The 19,907-nt window shown below is 38.7% G+C and overlaps 1 protein-coding gene across 1 annotated transcript in view; it reads right to left on the bottom strand.

The window, feature by feature from the left end:
* Window positions 1-550: 550 nt before the first annotated feature.
* Window positions 551-19,907, bottom strand: part of LOC142074924 (guanine nucleotide-binding protein G(q) subunit alpha) — a 176,333-nt gene continuing 156,976 nt past the window's right edge. Inside the window, exons 6-7 of the mRNA XM_075135932.1 lie at window positions 6,154-6,307; window positions 551-1,120 (exon numbers count right to left, since the gene is read on the bottom strand). Of these exons, the coding sequence (XP_074992033.1) occupies window positions 930-1,120; window positions 6,154-6,307 (345 nt within the window). The 3' untranslated portion in view covers window positions 551-929. The remainder of the gene's footprint in view (window positions 1,121-6,153; window positions 6,308-19,907) is intronic.

Raw genomic sequence — 19,907 nt, 5'->3', positions numbered from 1 at the left:
CAAAATTTTTTTTTCTACTGTGGAAAAACACGCTTTAAAAAAGCTCTAACTTAAGAAAAAATGCACACAACTGAAAAAAAACCCCACCCAACCACCACTGTTTCAGGCTGTAGCCACTGGGGAAAATGTAGTGTCCATGACATTTCTGTTTGGCATTTGTGAATAAAGAAAAGAGAAAATAATGGCACACGGCAATTAAAAAGATATTTTATGATATTCCATGAATGTCCCAGGTTTGTGTCTTTAATTATTTCATTACTGTCTTCTATGCATCTTTCTGAACTGTGAAAGTATGGTTAAATTCTAAATCCGTACACAACTATTTCCATTTTGCAATCCCAATATTCTAGCCTCAGAAGTGAAGACAGAATGAAAACATCCATGTCAAGAATTTAAAAATCACACTATCAATACTTTTGATCCTTCAGAGAAAGTACATTCTATAAAATTTGAATGACTGATAACTTCAGTTCTGATGATAGCATTTTTCCTGACCAAATCACTCAACAGAAAATATTTTACCAAGGAATGCAACTGGGAAAACGGCCATTGTACCTTTAAAAACATAAGGGGGGGAGGAAGGAGGGAGAGATAAAAGGTCAGGGAAAGAGGAAACCAGCTTGATTTTGCTTCAATAGCAAAAAACTGTTATCCTTTGTGAGTGTACGACTGAGAATTTAAAACACATTGAGTCACAAGGTTTTGCCTAAAAAATAAGAAAATGTACTGTGAATGTACTTCAGCATCTTTTGTTTTTCCTCCATATAGTTTAAATAAAATCATAATATTAACTAAAAACTCTGTGGACATTCACAGAGTCCAGGCCAGCAATAAATTAGTATTACGCAATTTGTTTTCACAGATAATACAGTCCCTCTTGTGTATCTTCAATCACGCAAAGGTGGTCTTGGAGGGCCTCCTAGGCACAGTTAGACCAGGTTGTACTCCTTCAGGTTTAACTGTAGGATTGTGTCCTTGACAGCAGCAAAGACGAAGCGTATATTCTCTGTGTCTGTAGCACACGTGAAGTGGGAGTAGATAATTTTGTCACTGTCTGGATTCAGGTCTACAAACATCTTCAAGATGAACTCTCGTGCCGCTTGTGCATCCCGTTGTGGTCCTGATAATTAAGAAGAGAAAGTCAGTTTTTCCTAAAGTCAATTCAATATTTGAGCTTCTTTAGGAGGGGAACCTTAGGGGAGCAGAAAACAGAAGGAAGACTCAGTCTGTGATCCTCATATAAGAGAAGAAGGGAAATTTTTTACTAATAAATACTACCATATACTATTTTTTCCCATTAAAAAATAAAAATAGAAGGAAAATCCAGAAGTTGATCATGCAAGAGCTGTTCTTTTCCTGCTGACTATCCTCTTTCTTCCATAAGATGTTTAAAATGGAGAGATGAAATTGATGATCTATAACCACACGAAATGAACAGAAGAAATAGTTGCTTTATACTAATAAATATTTTAAAAAATTAATAGAATTGGCCCATTTTCAGTCTATATCTACTATATTTAAACTATACTTAAGTACGTTCTTTTAAAACGTAGCATAATCAAGTTACATCCTAAACTGGTCTGACTGTCTCCAATAGAATTTCATTTACTTTAGTGATAATAAAATATACATGCTTGCTAGTTGAAGCTGTTCAATTGCAAAAAGTTAATGTTCTAACAAAACAATTATCTAAATTATATATAACAATCCTATTAAATCTAAATTAAGTCTGTAATTCTCAGAACACAAGGTCTATGTAACCAAACTGCATGTTCTGCTTTACACAAGACAGAAGGCAAAATAATGACTTCCAATCTAGAACAGTGAGGATTTGTTCATGTTCAAAGCCAAAAGAGCAGCACAGAAGCAGGAACATTAGCCACAAGCTATTGTTTTCCTATACTGCAATTCTGTTCCAGTGCAATTTTCATAGGCCATTATTCCCTTGCCCTCCTGTTTCTGCAATGTGGGTTTCTACAGAACATGTATGTTTGCTGTGCCTCCTCCTCCTATCTCCTCATTAGTCCTGGTCTTGTTACATGACAATATAAATACCAGCGCTCAGCTGTTATATAGTTCTGTCCTTCAGTGGTTATGAAATCTGTATTAGGGGGTTAGCGTGTGCCCACATAACTTTCAATAACTGCACAATAAAACTTATTTTAAATACTTAAATACAATTGTAAACATTTCTAATTTGGATAACTGCAAAAAAATAGGTAGCAAAGGAAGCACAGAAGAGAAATCATATGCTTTCTGATATCTATTGGTTGCAAAGCCTTGTGGAAGAACATGATTCTGGAATATCCTGGTGTATGCACATGAATATATATGTATATATATAGACACATACACAGACTACACATTTGCTGAGATGTAGAGAAGAACATGTAAACAGACAGTAAGTTCTCTGAGGTAGGACAGAGAGGACTGTTCAAAATTTTTAAAATTTCTAAACACAACAGATTCTAGCCTTTAGCTTCAGCACATATTCTATAGAAACAGCAGCAACAATAAATTTCACCACTTCTGTTTTTTTACTCTTAATAAGTTTAAATATTTGTAAAGGAGACTCCTAGACTTTCAAAGACAATGATTTCTTCAAAATAAGCCATTTACTGTTTTAATCAACTTCCTAGAATTTTGTTAAACAGTTTTACAGTGGGTAGACACAGGTAGGGTTGTCCCTCTCTCAAAATCTACTGCACTATTCAAAGCCTGTATCCAAATTTTGCTTACCTAATAACATGTCTGCTGATTATCATGTAATTTAAATTTTTTTTTACTGGAGTTCAAGTACGGAAAACTGAGGTTAAAAAGAAAGTTTGCCGCCTCAGGAATTTAGAAAAAAGGGAATGAGCCAATGTTAGATTTACAATGCTAAGTGGTTATGAGCTAAATAATCTTGAAAAGGAATTATAATACAAATCAGTAGGTTTCTTGTCCATTGCTCCCTATTTAGCAGTCTTCAAAGGGTCTCTCTATATGATAGTCAAGTCCTATATAAAAAGTACTACAATTCGGCTTGGCTACATTAGCTTGGTGAGTGTAATAATTTATTTTCTTTGAAGACTCTGGAGGGGAGTGTGTTCCTGTGGATAGACATTTTTCTCTTCTTTCCTTCCCAAGCATGGCCCCTTTTTGTCTTTTTCCCCTCTCCCAGCTCTTCATTCCAGTCTGTGAGTCAGTCTTTTAGTATTAGCTCTGAAAGCATACCTTCATGTGACACTCTGACCCTTGAGCATGTCTCAGTCTCTCATCCAATTTTGTTATGACATACTGTGCAGTACAATTGCTTAGTTTAATCAGTCCAATTTGCCATCCTGGTTAGCATTTCTCATCCCTATGCTACTTTCTCCATTGTGCTACCACACAGGAAACTGCACGGGAGAAGTGATCCAGCTGAAAAATACCTAATTCTGATGAGTTCTCCAAATCTGTCCATCTTCAACATCTCCAAACAGGGTGCTGGAACTGCAGAGGGGACCACACAGTGACCCATGCAAGCCACAGACTGTGTAACCAACCCCATCTTTCCACCAGAAGAAATCAAATCAAACCATAACCTTGTCTAAGGGGTTAAGTCCAGCAAGATCTGCAGAATTAGTCAGATGCTTAAAGACTTTCAGGTCTGGCCTACTGGTTATGGCCCTACTGGTCCATAACCTTCTTTTGTTTCCCTTACCCATGGCAAAGGAGAAGAGGAAGAGGGTTTCTCTGAGCTGACTGATTGAAAACCTGATAACCTTCTATGATGAAATGACTGGCTTGGTAGATGAGGGGAAAGCAGTGGATATTGTCTACCTAGACTTCAGTAAGGCTTTTGACATTGTCTCCCATAAGATCTTCATAGAGAAGCTGATGAAGTATGGGCTGGATGAGCAGACGGTGAGGGGGACTGAAAACTGGCTGAATGGCTGGGATCAGAGGGTGGTGATCAGTGGCACGAAGTCTAGTTGGAGGCCAGTAACTAGTGGGGTACCCCTGGGGTCAATACTGGGTCCAGTCCTGTTTAACATCTTCTTTAATGATCTGGATGATGGGGCAGAGTGTACCATCAGCAAGTTTGCTGATGACACAAAACTGAGAGTGGCTACCATCCAGAGGGACCTCGACAGGCTGGAGAAATGGGCTGACAGGAACCTCATGCAGTTCAACAAAGGGAAGTGCCAAGTCCTGCACCTGAGGAGGAACAAGCTCAGGCATCAATATATGCTGGGGGCCACCCAGCTGGAAAGCAGCTTGGCAGAAAAGGACCTGGGGGTCCTGGTGGACACCAAGTGGAACATGAGACAGCAATGTGCCCTTGCTGCAAAGAAGGCTAATGGTATCCTGGGCTGCATTAGGAGGAGTGTTGTCAGCAGATCAAGGGAGGTGATCCTTCCCCTCTACTCAGCACTGGTGAGGCCACACCTGGAGTCCTGTGTCCAGTTCTGGGCTCCCCAGTACAATAGAGAAATGGAGCTACTGGAGAGAGTCCAGCAAAAGGCCACAAAGATGATTAAGGGACTGAAGGAAAGGCTGAGAAACCTGGGACTGTTTACCCTAAAGAAGAGAAGGCTCAGGCGGGGATCTCATCAATGTGTACAAATACCTGAAGGAGGGGTATAAAGAAGATGGGACAGGCTCTTGTCGATGGTGCCCAGTGACAGGACAAGAGGCAATGGGAACAAGCTGAAACACAGGAGTTTCCGTCTGAACATCAGGAAACCCTTTTTTACTGTGAGGGTGACCAAACACTGGAACAGGTTGCCCAGAGAGGTTGTGGAGTCTCCCTCCTTGGAGATATTCAAAAGCCATCTGGACGTGGTCCTGGGCAACAGGCACTAGGTGACCTTGTTTGAGCAGGGGGGTTGGACCAGATGATCTCCAGAGGTCCCTTCCAACCTCAACCTTTCTGTGTGAATTTTGTCTGTTTTTTACTGGACAAGCATTTAACACAGGTGTATCTCCACTTGAGTGATGATAACAGAAGGGCCCGTAGAGCCTTCTCACCTGCAGGATGTCATCTAGGGCACCTGTCACACTTGTAACTTGAAAGGACAAGAATATTTTCTATTCAACTGCCAGTTCTCTTCTGTATAGTACTATCAAACTAAACTTACACTGACTCGTAAATAAGTATGGTCTGATCCTGCAGGCTGTTCACTGTGAACACATCCTTTCCTCTCAAACAGGAAAAAACTGTAACTTTTTCCTTTTATCACTCTCTAGTTTTGAAAATGAGAGATTTAATCTTTTTTGTAGCTTTTGAATCTGCTTTTCACTCTCTGGTGAGACAAAAAAGATGTTACTGTATGAATTTGATTTTTTTCTCTGTTACCAAAGCCTCCACTCAGTTATCTTAGAATACCTAGCTTTTCACCTCAGGAGGACTTTCTGAAAGTACAGCTTCCTTAGAAAGAGCTGTGTGTTCCACATAATGTTTTCTGGGACAAGCACGTTAAACTTCACATAAGTAACATGAAATTAAAATAAAGGAAGCAAAAAAGAAATGGTATAATGAAAGGGTGGGAGGAGTGATACTGGTTTCTCTGACAGCCACAGAGAATTTACGACACTTCTGTTCAGATATCCAGCCTTAAACAAAAAAACAACAACAAATACTAAACAAAAACAAAACAAAAAAATAAAAAAAAGAAGAGTATGTGAGACAATGTGTAAAAATGAGAAATGTATTTTTTATGTAATTTTAGCTTTATACTTCAGTTCAAACCCTCACCCCAACTTATGAACAAGGACAGAATAAGGTCCATTGCTAATATGATGTTACTCATCTAGAATCAATAATTTCACATGAAAGGTACCGCCATCCTATCCACAATTAATGGAGGTATAAAATGAAATCCTAGCAATCTAGAAAATCCCACAAGACTTCAGTGACTTTAAAAATTTGGTGTATTAAAAATTGCTATTTTTAACCATTTTTTCCTTTTCATATAATTTTTAAAAAAACATGACCAGCAAGTCATTCAACTACAAACTAACCATTTAGTGTACTAAGTACAATTTGTAAAGAAGAAAATGGGTGTAATAAAGAATGGGTGATAATCTTTGTCCTAAGAACCTCTAAGCAAAATATGGACAAGGCTATTACATTTTGTCATTACCGCAGTGTAAATGGGGCATGAGCTCTGGTGGCAATATACTTACCATCATACTCTGGGAAATAATCAACTAAATGGGAGTACATAATTTTCTCCTCTAAGAGATCTTTTTTATTTAAGAACAGAATGACCGAAGAATTCTGGAACCATGGATATGTGATAATTGTCCTAAAGAGTGCTTTGCTTTCTTCCATTCGATTCTGGAATAAAAAAAGACAGACAAATTTATGTGGTCATGAAAATAAATTTTTATTTTTTTTTTAAATCAATCCATGCAATTCCATTTTATTTGATAAAGAGATCCATTTCATGTTTTCCACCTTCTTGCTGAAATGTAAGATTTAACTGATTCATTTACAATTCATAGGTAAGTGGTAAATTAAATATGCAGGCAGTTTCCTTTTGCAAACTCAATGACACAAGCATAATTATCCTTTAAAACACAGGTCACAGACAAGAAAGCTGTAACAGGTACTGTTGTAAATACTGACTATGCACAGTTATGATCAGCCAACAAATTCGTGGGTACTGAAATGCCTGTGGTTCAAGGCAGAGACAAGTGTACAACAAGACATAATAACCAAGTTTTAAGAACCTTATTTATTTTATATGACTTTCCTGAACTTTAAATGCAAGTAATCCTTATTTTTTTGAGAGAGATCAGCTTTAAAATAATTCCAGGTAAATTTGGAATTTAGTCATTGATAACCTGAGAATATTTCCCCAAATCAAAGGTTTATGACATAAAATCTTAAAAATGGTAAATTTGTTTCTAACATCATTGGGTTAGCCTTTACTTTAATAGCTTAATTGCTCCTGAAAAGCATTTTGCATTATAGTGGAAATGTAAGTAAGTGAAGCATACAGTTCTGTTTGTAAGGGCCTTCTAACACTGTAAAATTCTGTTGTGTTTTGATAAAATTCTGAAGAACTGTTAGGCTGACATGATGCAGTTAATACAGAGTCAGAACAAATTGAGTCCGGTACAAGGAATTAACTCTACTTCTTTCTTTATTTGGAAAACTCTAAGGCAGGCCTGATTAGCTACCTATGGAAGTTTTTCTTAGGAGCTGCCTCCTGAAAATAACAGTTTCACCACCAAACAGGCCTCCAGAGAACAAAATCAAGGAAGTGAATCCTGCAGATTCTGCTGTAGCTGAGCCATAGAATCATAGAAGCATATAATCATCTAGGTTGGAAAAGACCCTTAAGATCATTGAGTCCAACCATTAACCTAACACTAACAAGTCCACCACTAAACCATGTCCCTAAGTGCCACATCTACATGTCTTTCAAATACTTCCAGGGATGGTGACTCAACCACTTCCCTGGGCAGCCTGTTCCAAGGCTTGATAACCCTTTCGGTGAAGAAATTTTTCCTAATATCCAATCTAAACCTCCCTTGGCGCAACTTGAGGCCATTTCCTATCGTCCTATCACTTGTTACTTGGGAAAAGAGACCAACACCCACCTCGCTACAACCTCCTTTCGGGCAGCTGTAGAGAGCGATGAGGTCTCCCCTCAGCCTCCTCTTCTCCAGGCTAAACAGTCCCAGTTCCCTCAGACGCTCCTCATAAGACTTGTTCTCCAGACCCTTCACCAGCTTCGTTGCTCTTCTTTGGATGCGCTCCAGCACCTCAATATCTTTCTTGTTGTGAGGGGCCCAAAACTGAACACAGTATTCGAGGTGTGGCCTCACCAGTACCAAGTACAGGGGCACAATCACTTCCCTACTCCTGCTGGCCACACTATTTCTGATACAGGCCAGGATGCTATTGGCCTTCTTGGCCACCTGGGCACACTGCCGGCTCATGTTCAGCCAGCTGTCAACCAGCACCCCCAGGTCCTTTTCCACCAGGCAGCTTTCCAGCCACTCTTGCCCAAGCCTGTAGCGTTGCATGGGGTTGTTATGACCCAAGGGCAGGACCCGGCACTTAGCCTTGTTGAATCTCATACAGTTGGCCTCGGCCCATCAATCCAGCCTGTCCAGGTCCCTCTGCAGAGCCTTCCTACCCTCCAGCAGATCAACACTCCCGCCCAACTTGGTGTCGTCTGCAAACTGACTGAGGGAGCACTCGATCCCCTCATCCAGATCATTGATAAAGATATTGAACAAGACCGGCCCCAATACTGAGCCCTGGGGAACACTGCTCGTGACCGGCCGCCAACTGGATTTAACTCCATTCACCACAACTCTCTGGGCCTGGCCGTCCAGCCAGTTTTTTACCTAGCAAAGAGTACACCCGTCCAAGCCATGAGCAGCCAGTTTCTCCAGGAGAATGCTGTGGGAGACAGTGTCAAAGGCTTTACTAAAGTCCAGGTAAACAACATCCACAGCCTTTCCCTCATCCACTAGGCGGGTCACCTGGTCATAGAAGGACATCAGGTTAGTCAAGCAGGACCTGCCTTTCCCAAACCCATGCTGATTGGGCCTGATCACCTGGTTGTCCTGTATGTGCCGTGTGATGGCACTCAAGATGAGCTGCTCCATAACCTTCCCCGGCACCAAGGTCAGACTGACAGGCCTGTAGTTCCCCGGATCCTCCTTCCGGCCCTTCTTGTAGATGGGCGTCCCATTTGCTAACCTCCAGTCAACTGGGACCTCCCCGGTTAGCCAGGACTGCTGATAAAGGGTTGAAAGTGGCTTGGTGAGCACTTCCGCCAGCTCCCTCAGTACCCTTGGGTGGATCCCATCTGGCCCCATAGACTTGTGTGTGTCTAAGTGGTGTAGCAGGTCACTAACCATTTCCCCTTGGATTATGGGGGCTTCATTCTGCTCCCCATCCCTGTCTCCCAGCTCAGGGGGCTGGGTACCCCGAGAACAATTGGTCTTGCTATTAAAGACTGAGGCAAAGGCAGCATTAAGTACCTCAGCCTTTTCCTCATCCTTTGTCACTATGTTTCCCCCCGCATCCAATAAAGGAGGGAGATTCTCCTTAGCCCTCCTTTTGTTGTTAATGTATGCAACATTCTGTCAGAAAACTCAGACAGTTTTGCTATAAGTGTATTTTGACTTGTATTAATTTACATTTTAAAGTGACCTGCATAAGAATGGAAAATAGGAACTTTAACCCGCCCCCCACCTAAAAAATTCAATTTTGTAGAAGTTGATAGTTTAGTTATTTTGTATCACCACAGAATCTTCAAGCAATTTATTAAACTTTACAGCATGTTGGAGTGGTGAGTGAAAGTAAATAGACAAATTTATAGATGGAGAAACTAAGCAGAGAAGTAAAATCTTTGCTTTTTTGCAGTTGCATTGATTTCAATGGTGCAAGAATTTCATTCAAAAAGGAGAAAAACTGAAATATCAACGGAGCTGAGCATAAAACATAAGTCCTTAGGTTAATTGTTAAAGCACAATCGCAACCATTCCTTTTATAACTTTATAATATATAGACCTAATAACAATATCATAGTTAAAACTCGAGGGGAGTCAGAGGAGGGGAAAAAATGAGGGAATACATGTCCTAAATTCACACAGTTTTTTTTTTACCATTTTTGTTTTCTGTGGTGTTTTTTTTTTTACTACCACAAACTACACTCACAGTATGGACAGTAGTACCTCTAACTATTAAGGTGTGAGAAAATAAAATACCTAACATGCTCTAAAGACAAGAGCATACCTGTATCTTCTCCTGATGTATAGTCTTAGCAATAATAAATTCTGTAGGATCTAACTCTTCCATTCCATCCCTGTAATTGCTACCTTCAGGTGGGTGGTCTTTCCAAAACTGAGCCCCTCCTTAGGAAGTAAATAAAAATGTTTACCAGTTGCCTGAATTAAGGGAGATCTCACTGGCTTTTTCCTTTTCGCTGTTGTTATAAGGAAGGTAGACAGGATCGTATTAAACACATATTAAACTCTCAGCAGTTTTTAAAAAGTGTCCCAAAAGCCATCACTGTAAACCTGAATTTAAAATGTATCATTATGAAAAACTATTAGCCTCTGGCTTCTATTGAAAGGCCCACATGAATAAAACCTTTTGCTTTTTGTAGTTTCTGTTTGATAGAATCAGAAAGTTTAAAAGAAAGCAAAGGTATAACAAGAGAAGCAAAGAGATGAAATGTTATAGCTTAAATACTAATAGAATACTAATAGAAAGTAATGGACTTTTAAGGAAAATATTACAATTTGAATTTCTGAGTTTAAGGACTGTTTTTGTTAAACTTGTCACTCATTTACAATGAGGAGCAAGTGCAGTAAATTTATTTTGGGGTAGCTGATAAATATCCAACTTAAGCCTTAAGGATAAATATTAGGAGAATTAATTTCTTACTGTTATTAATTCATTATTATTATTCCTGGGCAACCTGCTCTAGCTGACCTTGCTTGAACAGGGAGGTTGGACTAGATGATCTCAGGAGGCCCCTTCCAACTTCAAGCATTCTGTGATTCTGTAATATGTAAACAATCTGGATTCAGCAAAGTACTTAAGCCTAATTCTAACTATAAATATGCATGTACTTCTGCAAAACTACTCCTTTGCTTATCATTAGGCATAAGTCAAGAGAGAAATTGTGCTGTAAGCTGCTCTGTTAGGAGCTGTTTCACAGCAGTCATGCCAACCTTCACAGCAACCTCCCTTTGACAGCAGCAACAGCTTGTTGTGGTCTCCCTAGCTCTCTAGGCACCTGGCATAAGGAAAATGAGCAGCAGAACCACTGTTTTTACCATCTCCCAAGATCTCTGTTGCTCTGGAAAAATTTGCAATTACTTCAATTACTTTTGCAATTACAGAAATAATTGGCATAATTTATAATAGTTTGGCTCTAACAAGTCAAATTCTGAGAAATAATAGCTGAAAAGGGCTAAAAAAGCATTTAAAAGCTGTATCAACTGGTATCCAGTGAGGGGAAAAGCAGCATTTCTCAGCTAACAAAAATAGTGCTCCAAGAGAAAAGACTGGGTACAATATTAATCTGGAACAATACAGCAGCAGTAGTGGATCATTTCACCCATAACTAAATGTATTTATGATTAACTAGAGTGGCATCTAGTTGACATGCTGTTACATATAAACCAAAAAATGTAGTGTTTTTTTTTCCTCAAAAATTATTAATAATTTAAATAGGTTCTGTTAACAAAGTTAGGATTTCTCAGATTTTGAGGGATTGAATTTCATTGAAATGATGAGAGATAAGGTGGTGAGGTAAACAAAGATGCATTTTTTAATGATGAACTTGTGCTGTGTATATATCTATGTGTGCTGGGTGAGCCTTGGCTAGCAGCCAAACTGCCACCCAGCTGCAATCTCACTCCCCTGCCCCCAGCGGGATGGGGGGAGAAAACAGGAAGAACTGGAACAAGAAAGCTTGTGGGTTGAGATAAAGACAGGGAGATCAGTTACTAATTACCGTTGCAGGCAAAACAGACTGGAGTTGGGGAAATTTAACTTATAGCCAATTAAATATTTAATTACTGATTCAGGTAGTGGGAAAGAAAAGACAAACATTAAACCAACAGCATTCCTCCCCACTTTCCCAGGCTCAACTTCACTCCTCTTCAGACTCTTCAACTCTGCACCCCCCCCAAGCAGCATAATGGGGATGGGAGTGAGGGTTATGGTCAGTACATAGCATTTTCTCTCTGTTGCTCCTTCCTTCTCACACTTTTCCTCTGTGCCAGTGTAGGTTTTCCACGGACTGCAGTTCCTTCAAGAATATCCATCTGCTCTGGGGTGGGTTCTCCAAAGGCTGCAGTGAATATCTGCTCTACCATTGATCTCCTGCTTCTGCTCTGACTTTGGTGTTCCCTCTGATGTTTCTCACTCTTTTTGTTCCCTCCTCCTCTCTCCATCCAGCATTTTTTTTTTACCCTTTCTTAAATATGTTATCACAGAGGCACCACAAACTTTGCTAATTGGCTCAGCTTTGGTCTGCAGTGGGGCCATTGGGGAGCCAACTGGAACCAGCTGTGTTTGGCACAGGGTTGCCTCTGACCTCTTCCCACAGAGGCAGCCTTCCCCTCCCCACTACCAAAACCTTGCCATGTACACCCAGTACACTGTTTATGCTGGTAAGAGATGGTTATCTGAGTGAGAGAGGATTCAGAAGCAGGTGAAGAGGGGATATTGACACAAGAGAGTTTCAGTCCTCCCGCCCCCAAAGATCACAAAGCAGGGGTTAATATTTCTGAAGTTACTTAGCATCACAGTGATGCACTCCATTATTTGACCTGACAAAAGTTTGTGCATTTGAGTCTTTTTTTTCTGTTGGAAAGTCTATATTAATTAGGAATATCTCCATTCTCCAAATAAGACTTACAGCAATTATTTAAGTAGCAGCACTGTCTGGCTGCACAGAAAGACCCTGTAGCGTATTCCTTGGCTGGAAATATAATAGGGCTGCTACATGTAAGGTTGGGAAATAAGAGGAAATCAGGTAAGTGCCAAGTCCTCCGCTATGTAAAAAAGTAAATACAGTTTCAAAACTGGAAACACTTTAATTTTTTGCCATCAGTATGAAATATAATCATGCAGCTATAACTAGCTATCTGAGAGAGAATTGTAATGGTTGTACAAACCATTGTATTGTGATGAATAACTCAAATGCAATAAGAGACTACTTCAAACACATACAGAGCTCAGGAATGATTCCTTTATTTTCTTCACTTGTTTTAATCTTTCTGCAGACCAGCCTGATGAAAAGAACTGCTGGTAGAAGACTGGGAAGACATCTCTGTAGCCGAGAACTGTATTTTTAAATCACCTTAAAGAAGAACTCTAACCTCTCCAACAACTTAAAGTTGCAACATTCAAAATATATTGCAATTTTATGTATCCATAAGAGGGACAGACAGATCAAATGACAACTGAAATCCACTGAAATAAATTTGTTCAACAACCATTAAATCACAAAAATATTGTCCAAAAAATGTGATCCAAACAGTGGTCGAAGAACATGGTCCAAACATTGCTGCCAAATTATTTTTTAAATAAAAAATGGCTGTTAAATGTTTTTTTGATGAAATATCATGAATGCTGGAATAAACAGTTTTTCATAAATACCCACTTATTTTTGAGAAAAACAGGTGAAAAACTTTTAAAATAAAATTGTCGATGAAAAAGGCCCTTTTCTGGTCAGTTTTGACACTGGTTACTGACAAAAAAGTGGCCATCTTCTTTGTCAGCAATCACGGCCAATAATAACATTTACCAATAACATTTACATCTGCAAATGGGTGTATGATAATTCAAACTCCCATTCGTTATGAACCATCCATTTTAACACAGAGGAACAAGCTCTAGCTCTTCATTATGCAAATACTTCTTAGTACTGATACTTTATATTCAAAAGGTTTTTTATCTACAGAAAAAAAGAAAATATATATATGCATGTGTGTGAACATGCATGAACAGATATAATACATAGAGCAAATAATTTTGGCACAGAAGATAAATGTGTTATTTTCTCTAGTTTCCAAATGAACAATGAGTTCTGGAGATTTTATTTCCCATGGAAATAATATTTTAATTCTATCTGGGAGTTCATATTATTCCTCTGCTCCATGCCCAATTGTTCTGGACTGCTGAATGCTGATGAAAAAAACAGGCAACTAAATGTTTTACATGTTTTTTTTACACAATGCAGAAAAAAAAGTGCTCTGATCTCAACATTGTTTTCTTTCAGCCTTCATGGTAAGCCATGTAGGACTAGCCTGTGAATAAGGAACTCAAAGTGCTGGAAGAAAAGTGGAAACATGCCTAGATGTGAACAGAAAGATAGTTCTGATGTAAAAATGAAATACATTCATCAGATAATTGTCTCCACGAAGAATGAAAGTATTCTGAACTCTGTGGCCTCATGTCATTTCATATTTTTGGCCTACATCAAAAGAAAGTGTGACTGGAACATTGTACCAATTTGTCAGAGCACACTGATGAACGCTACAGAAGTTCCATCTAGACTTTGGATACTCATCTATTTTACAGATGTATTTTGTCCAGATTCAAAACATGAGCATATAGGCCTGCATCTACATACCTGTATACAAGCACAAATGAATACACACTAAAAATACCTATCCTGTATTCATGTATTTAATGTAATTTTAATACAACAGACTTTAACTTGAATATTTTTTAATAATCCAAACAACTTTAATCTATTCTACCTAGGACAACTTAAGGATAACAAAGTTTCCTATATTCCTATTGTTTTAAAACACTAAAAATTTTAGTTGCAGCTAAACTGAATAATTTATTAAGATGCAATATGACCTTTAGAACCCAAACAAAATCTTAAAAAAAGGAGCAACACTCTTTATTTGAAAAGAACCTTTTCCTTCTCTAATTAATTAGAACCAATAATGTAAACAACTCTCTTAAGAGGATTACAAATTACCTCTCTGAATAGGACATATAAATGAATTAGACCTTAAAAATAAAGATTAGTTCTATTTGTTTTGTTACTCAGTCAGTGAAAACCCAGCAAGTAAACCTCCTATGAAATATAAGCTTTTAAAATTCTATTAATGTTAATATTTTAAGATGTCTGTTTCAATAAAGAAAGAAACATTTCAATGATTCTTTTGTATGTGGTTTCATTCATCAACGAAAAGAAATTGCTTAACAAGTAAAATAATGGAGAAAATATTGTTTTCCTAAGGCATAAAGATAGATATATGATATATGTGTATATATATAGGATACATATTATGTATATATAGGGCACTACTGAAATACCTTACACAAAAGTCAAAGTGGAAAGAATATTACAGTTCTAAATACTAGTGAAATTTATCTCCAATCCTGTTACAAACTCGCATTTTACAATCATATTTTTTTATATATATTTAACCAAAATATATTAACTCTGACCAAAATGATTTAAACTGGCATTTCTTCCCCAATTATTTTGGCCAATGGATGTTCTGCTTTACTTCTAAAAATCATCTTTTATCAATGAATATTTTATGCCATCCATTGCCTCTGTAGCTTTTCAGTCTCCAATGATATCTCAGAAAATACTTCTAATTTTTGATAGCTTCTTAAAAAATTTCAAAATTTCATTTAGCCTATTATAAATTTAGCAATGTTTAATCTATTAATTTAGTTGAACTGAGGAAATCATGTCCTAAGTGTCTTTTCTATTTTCCTCTGGGAATACACACAAAAAAAGATCTCTCTATATAAAAAGCCCACACTTTTATAGACCACCATAGACCTACAGAAGTTATATGAAATCATGTAACACTTAGACTTATATCGTGTTAACATGGAAAAGACATTTGTCCAAGCATCAATAAATACCATTCTTTGTTTTGCCATTCCTATTAGTACTAACTACTTAACGAGCTCTGCAAAGGTCATGAAAATCTCTTTTCTATGAACCCAGATTTTAAAACTATACTCTGCTGTCTCTAGTCCACTAGATTACTAGTTCTCCTGGAAAACTGGAACCCATTTCTGTATTTATTGCCCTGAGACCATGAGATTTTATATATTTAGAAGAGCTACCTATGATCCGTGTTTGAATGCAGCTTATCCTGGAATATGGAATAACAACATACTTTATGTAGGAAAAATCCTTTATTTAAGGAAAGAAGTTGATTTAAATAAATTTATTTAAAAATAAGTTTAACATTTAAAATTTAACTTATTTAAAAATAAGTTCTAAACTCTGCTTTTTGATAAAACTGCAAGTTTCTCCAGATCCACTGGTATAACTCAGGGAAAATTTGACCTATAGGACATCATAAATTTATCAGAGAGCTGATCCCTTCATTTTTCCTCTCACTACTAATTCTGTCAGACTTTTCTGGAAAAGTGAAAAGGTCAAACACATATGATAATTTAACTTATGTTTCCCTTCATCACATGATATTAGATTGAGGGAAGATTTACTTAATTTACAGTACTAATAATGTAATGAATATATTATGTCATCTGGATCAAATTTTGTCCTCATTTCCACCAGTGAATCTAGATACTTACTGTATTATTAAGGGCAGAATTTGGAACACCTAAGTATCTGCCCTTTTATACTCATTTAAGAAGAGAGAGGCATTTGAAATCTGTACACCATATGAAATTTTTGAAAGAGATGTTTAAATATACTATCCTTAGCAATTTTTCACATTTTGTATTTATGCACCACAACCAGATGCTTAGTTATGTACAAACTAGACACATACTTAAGAGAGGAGAGATGACTGTTTCTGAGCATTGGTTGTTAGAGGAGTCATGGTTATAATACAACTTGGGTAGCTATGCATGCTTCCGGTTTGAAACCTCCAATTCTTTAATTGCAGATCTCTGTCACTGGATTGCAATTTCATGGATATATCATTTAAGCATCATCCTACACAGGGCTCTCAAAGACAGGCAGTCTGAACGCTTGTCTCATTTCTATGCATGATGTCCCCTTACAGAGTAGTTGAAGACTTAACTCCTCTAAGAATATGAAGTCAAAAACAGTGTCTAACTCAATCCCACACATACCCAGTAAGTAAAAGCCCTTGAGATACACTAGTGAAACCTCTGAACTTACTATAGCCTCATCTGATTTATAATCTAAATGTATTTCTCTTGAATAAGCTAAACAAGGAAAGAAACAGATTTACAGCAGAAAGTCTATCATGCACTACATTTTGCAAATACAAACCTGAGCCTTAAGAACTCTAAAACAATTTCAGAATGATGAAAGGTCATATAAACAAACACAGATGCACTGAATGGCAAATAATAATTCTTATAGATTTATATTTATACATGAAAATGAGATTAATGAAACAATATATTAACTAAAAAGAATCGCACAGATAATTTTAAAAGTATAGTTTTCTTTGTTAAAGCATACTACAAGGAAAAAGACTTCAGGCAATATCATGCAGTGGACTAATTAGAAAAAGAAAGTAGGCCATCTTACAAAAATCATACTGTTTAATCAGGCCATGAAAGCAATGCAAGAGGAGCAGCAGAACACTGCAAGTTGTTGAGTCAGATCTCTTACACAAATGACAGGCACAAGTATCAAAGAAGGATTAGATTCTATCATAGTATCACACTGATTCTATCCATAAGAAAAAAGTAGGGCATTTATACACACTCTCTCACTTTGGTGCTGAAATTTTAATACTGTTTCACAGTTCAAAGGTTATTTGAATTTTGCAGAGTGTGAAAAAATATCCATTGACTGATTGTCTTCCTTAATGAACCTGTCACATCACAGTGAGGAATAAGAATATTTCTTGTAAATTTCTTAATTTAAGGTGAGAACTAACACATTTAAAACCTTTTCATATTTCTGTCACATCCACATTCTTACAAAAATACACTTTGCTTTATGTGGAATAAATAAATACATTCTTGCTTTCTGGGACTAGAAGAGAAGGGAAAAGGATGGGAATAAAGCAGTGTTCTGGTATGCTAAAAAAACCTATATAGAATCATAGAATGGTTTGGGTTGGAAGGGACATTTAAAGGTCATCTAGTCCAACCCCACTGCAAGGAGCAGGGACATCTTCAACTAGATCAGGTTGCTCAGAGCCCTGTCCAACCTGACCTGGAATGTTTCCAGGGATGGGGCATCTACCACCTCTCTGGGCAACCTGTTCCAGTGTTTCACCACCCTCACTGTAAAAAATTTCTTCCTTATATCTAGTCTAAATCTACCCTCTTTTAGTTTAAAACCATTCCCCCTTGTCCTATCGCTACAGGCCCTGCTAAAAGGTCTGTCCCAATCTTTCTTATAAGCCCCCTTTATATATTGAAAGGCTGCAATAAGGTCTCCCCGGAGCCTTCTCTTCTCCAGGCTAAATAACCCCAACTCTCTCAGCCTTTCCTCATAGGAGAGGTGTTCCAGCCCTCTGACCATTTTTGTGGCCCTCCTCTGGACCCACTCCAACAGGCCCATGTCTTTCTTGTGCTGAGGGTTCCAGAGCTGGATGCAGTACTCCAGGTGGGGTCTCACCAGAGCAGAGGGGCAGAATCACCTCCCTCGACCTGCTGGTCACGCTTCTTTTGATGCAGCCCAGGATACGATTGGCCTTCTGGGCTGCGAGCGCACATTGTCGGCTCATGTCCAGCTTTTCATCCACCAGTACCCCCAAGTCCTTCTCGGCAGGGCTGCTCTCAATCCCTTCATCCCCCAGCCTGTATTGATACTGGGGATTGCCCCGACCCAGGTGCAGGACCTTGCACTTGGCCCTGTTGAACTTCATGAGGTTCACATGGGCCCACTTCTTGAGCTTGTCCAGGTCCCTTTGGATGGATGGCATCCCGTCCCTCAGGCATGTCAACCGCACCACTCAGCTTGGTGTCATCTGCAAACTTGCTGAGGGTGCGCTCGATCCCACTGTCTATGTCATTGATGAAGATATTAAACAGTACCGGTCCCAATACGGACCCCTGCGGGACACCACTCGTCACTGATCTCCATCTGGACATTGAGCCGTTGACCACTACCCTCTGGATGCGACCATCCAGCCAATTCCTTATCCACCGAATGGTCCACCCATCAAATCCATACCTCTCCAGTTTAGAGAGAAGGATGTTGTGGGGGACCATGTCAAAGGCCTTACAGAGGTCCAGATAGACGACATCCATAGCTCTTCCCTTGTCCACTGATGTAGTCACTCCATCATAGAAGGCCACTAGGTTGGTCAGGCAGGACTTGCCCTTGGTGAAGCCATGCTGGCTGTCTCGAATCACCTCCCTGTCCTCCATGTGCCTTAACATAGCTTCTAGGAGGATCTGTTCCATGATCTTCCCAGGCACAGAGGTGAGGCCGACAGGTCGGTAGTTCCCAGGGTCCTCCTTTCTACCCTTTTTAAAAATGGGTGCAATTTTTTATTTTTTATTGTTTAAATTTTTGCTTTTTTATTCTTTACAAAAGCTTGTGTCGAGGGCTGATTCTCAGTAGATCGCAGCAAGGGAGCAGCTCTGCTACATACGAAACCCTGATCCAGAATCAGGTCATCCACGAATGATTTAGCGCCGGGTGCCCCACGATCATGCAGTACGCAATGGGGGAGAGGCAGTGCCACATCTGTCCAACCCTCTGGTCCCGACCACGAGCGGCACTTTGCACTGGGCCCGCCCCATGTGGGGCGGGCAGCCAGCTGTCGCAAGCCCACCGCAAGCCCACTTGTGGAATGTGCCACAAGTTTCTGCATGTATGACTTGAAAAAATGCTTTGAATTACAGTTATGAACATATTTCAAACTGAAAAAAAGTTTCAAAAGTTTTTCACTGATGTTAATAAGGAACATAAATAGTCTAGCAGTGAGGTGGAAGAACCATCTTCAAGACAAAGAAGAGTTTTAGAACTTTGACCTCCACGTTTACCTCCAAAACGTTTTGTTTTGAAAGTGAAAACTTGAAAAATCAAGACAGCTTTATGAGTAAGTTCTTTTTCATAAGAGCTGAAAAAAAGTCATTTCAAAGTGGTAGGAGAGCCCAAGACAGAAGGGAAATATTCAGTCCATATGTTCCATTTAGTTCGTAACATGTGAACACTTGTAGCTGATAACAACAAAGGACAAGACTGTATACTCTGAAAGCCCGGGAAGATATTCTTCCATCTTCTAAAGAAGATGGCCAAGTTATAAATAATTTAACACGCTAACATCCATGTAAAATTGTGAAAGTGAGGTTTCTCTTTAATCTCCTTCTCCTAAAAAGACTATTTCAATGTATTTTTATTTACATTTACCAGAAACCAAAATGTTAACAAAGACTAGGAGCCTATTTATAGAACACATTACAGTCTTAAATTCATCTCTCTCTACCCCATTAAGCAGGATGCATTTTATGCTGCAAGCTATCTGCACTACTATTTTTCCTTGTGTCATTC

The sequence above is a fragment of the Calonectris borealis genome, chromosome W (assembly GCF_964195595.1).
Source record: "Calonectris borealis chromosome W, bCalBor7.hap1.2, whole genome shotgun sequence".
Taxonomy (NCBI): domain Eukaryota; kingdom Metazoa; phylum Chordata; class Aves; order Procellariiformes; family Procellariidae; genus Calonectris; species Calonectris borealis.
The sequence above is the reverse complement of the archived record's forward strand: the minus strand, read 5'-3'. Positions and strand labels throughout refer to the sequence as shown.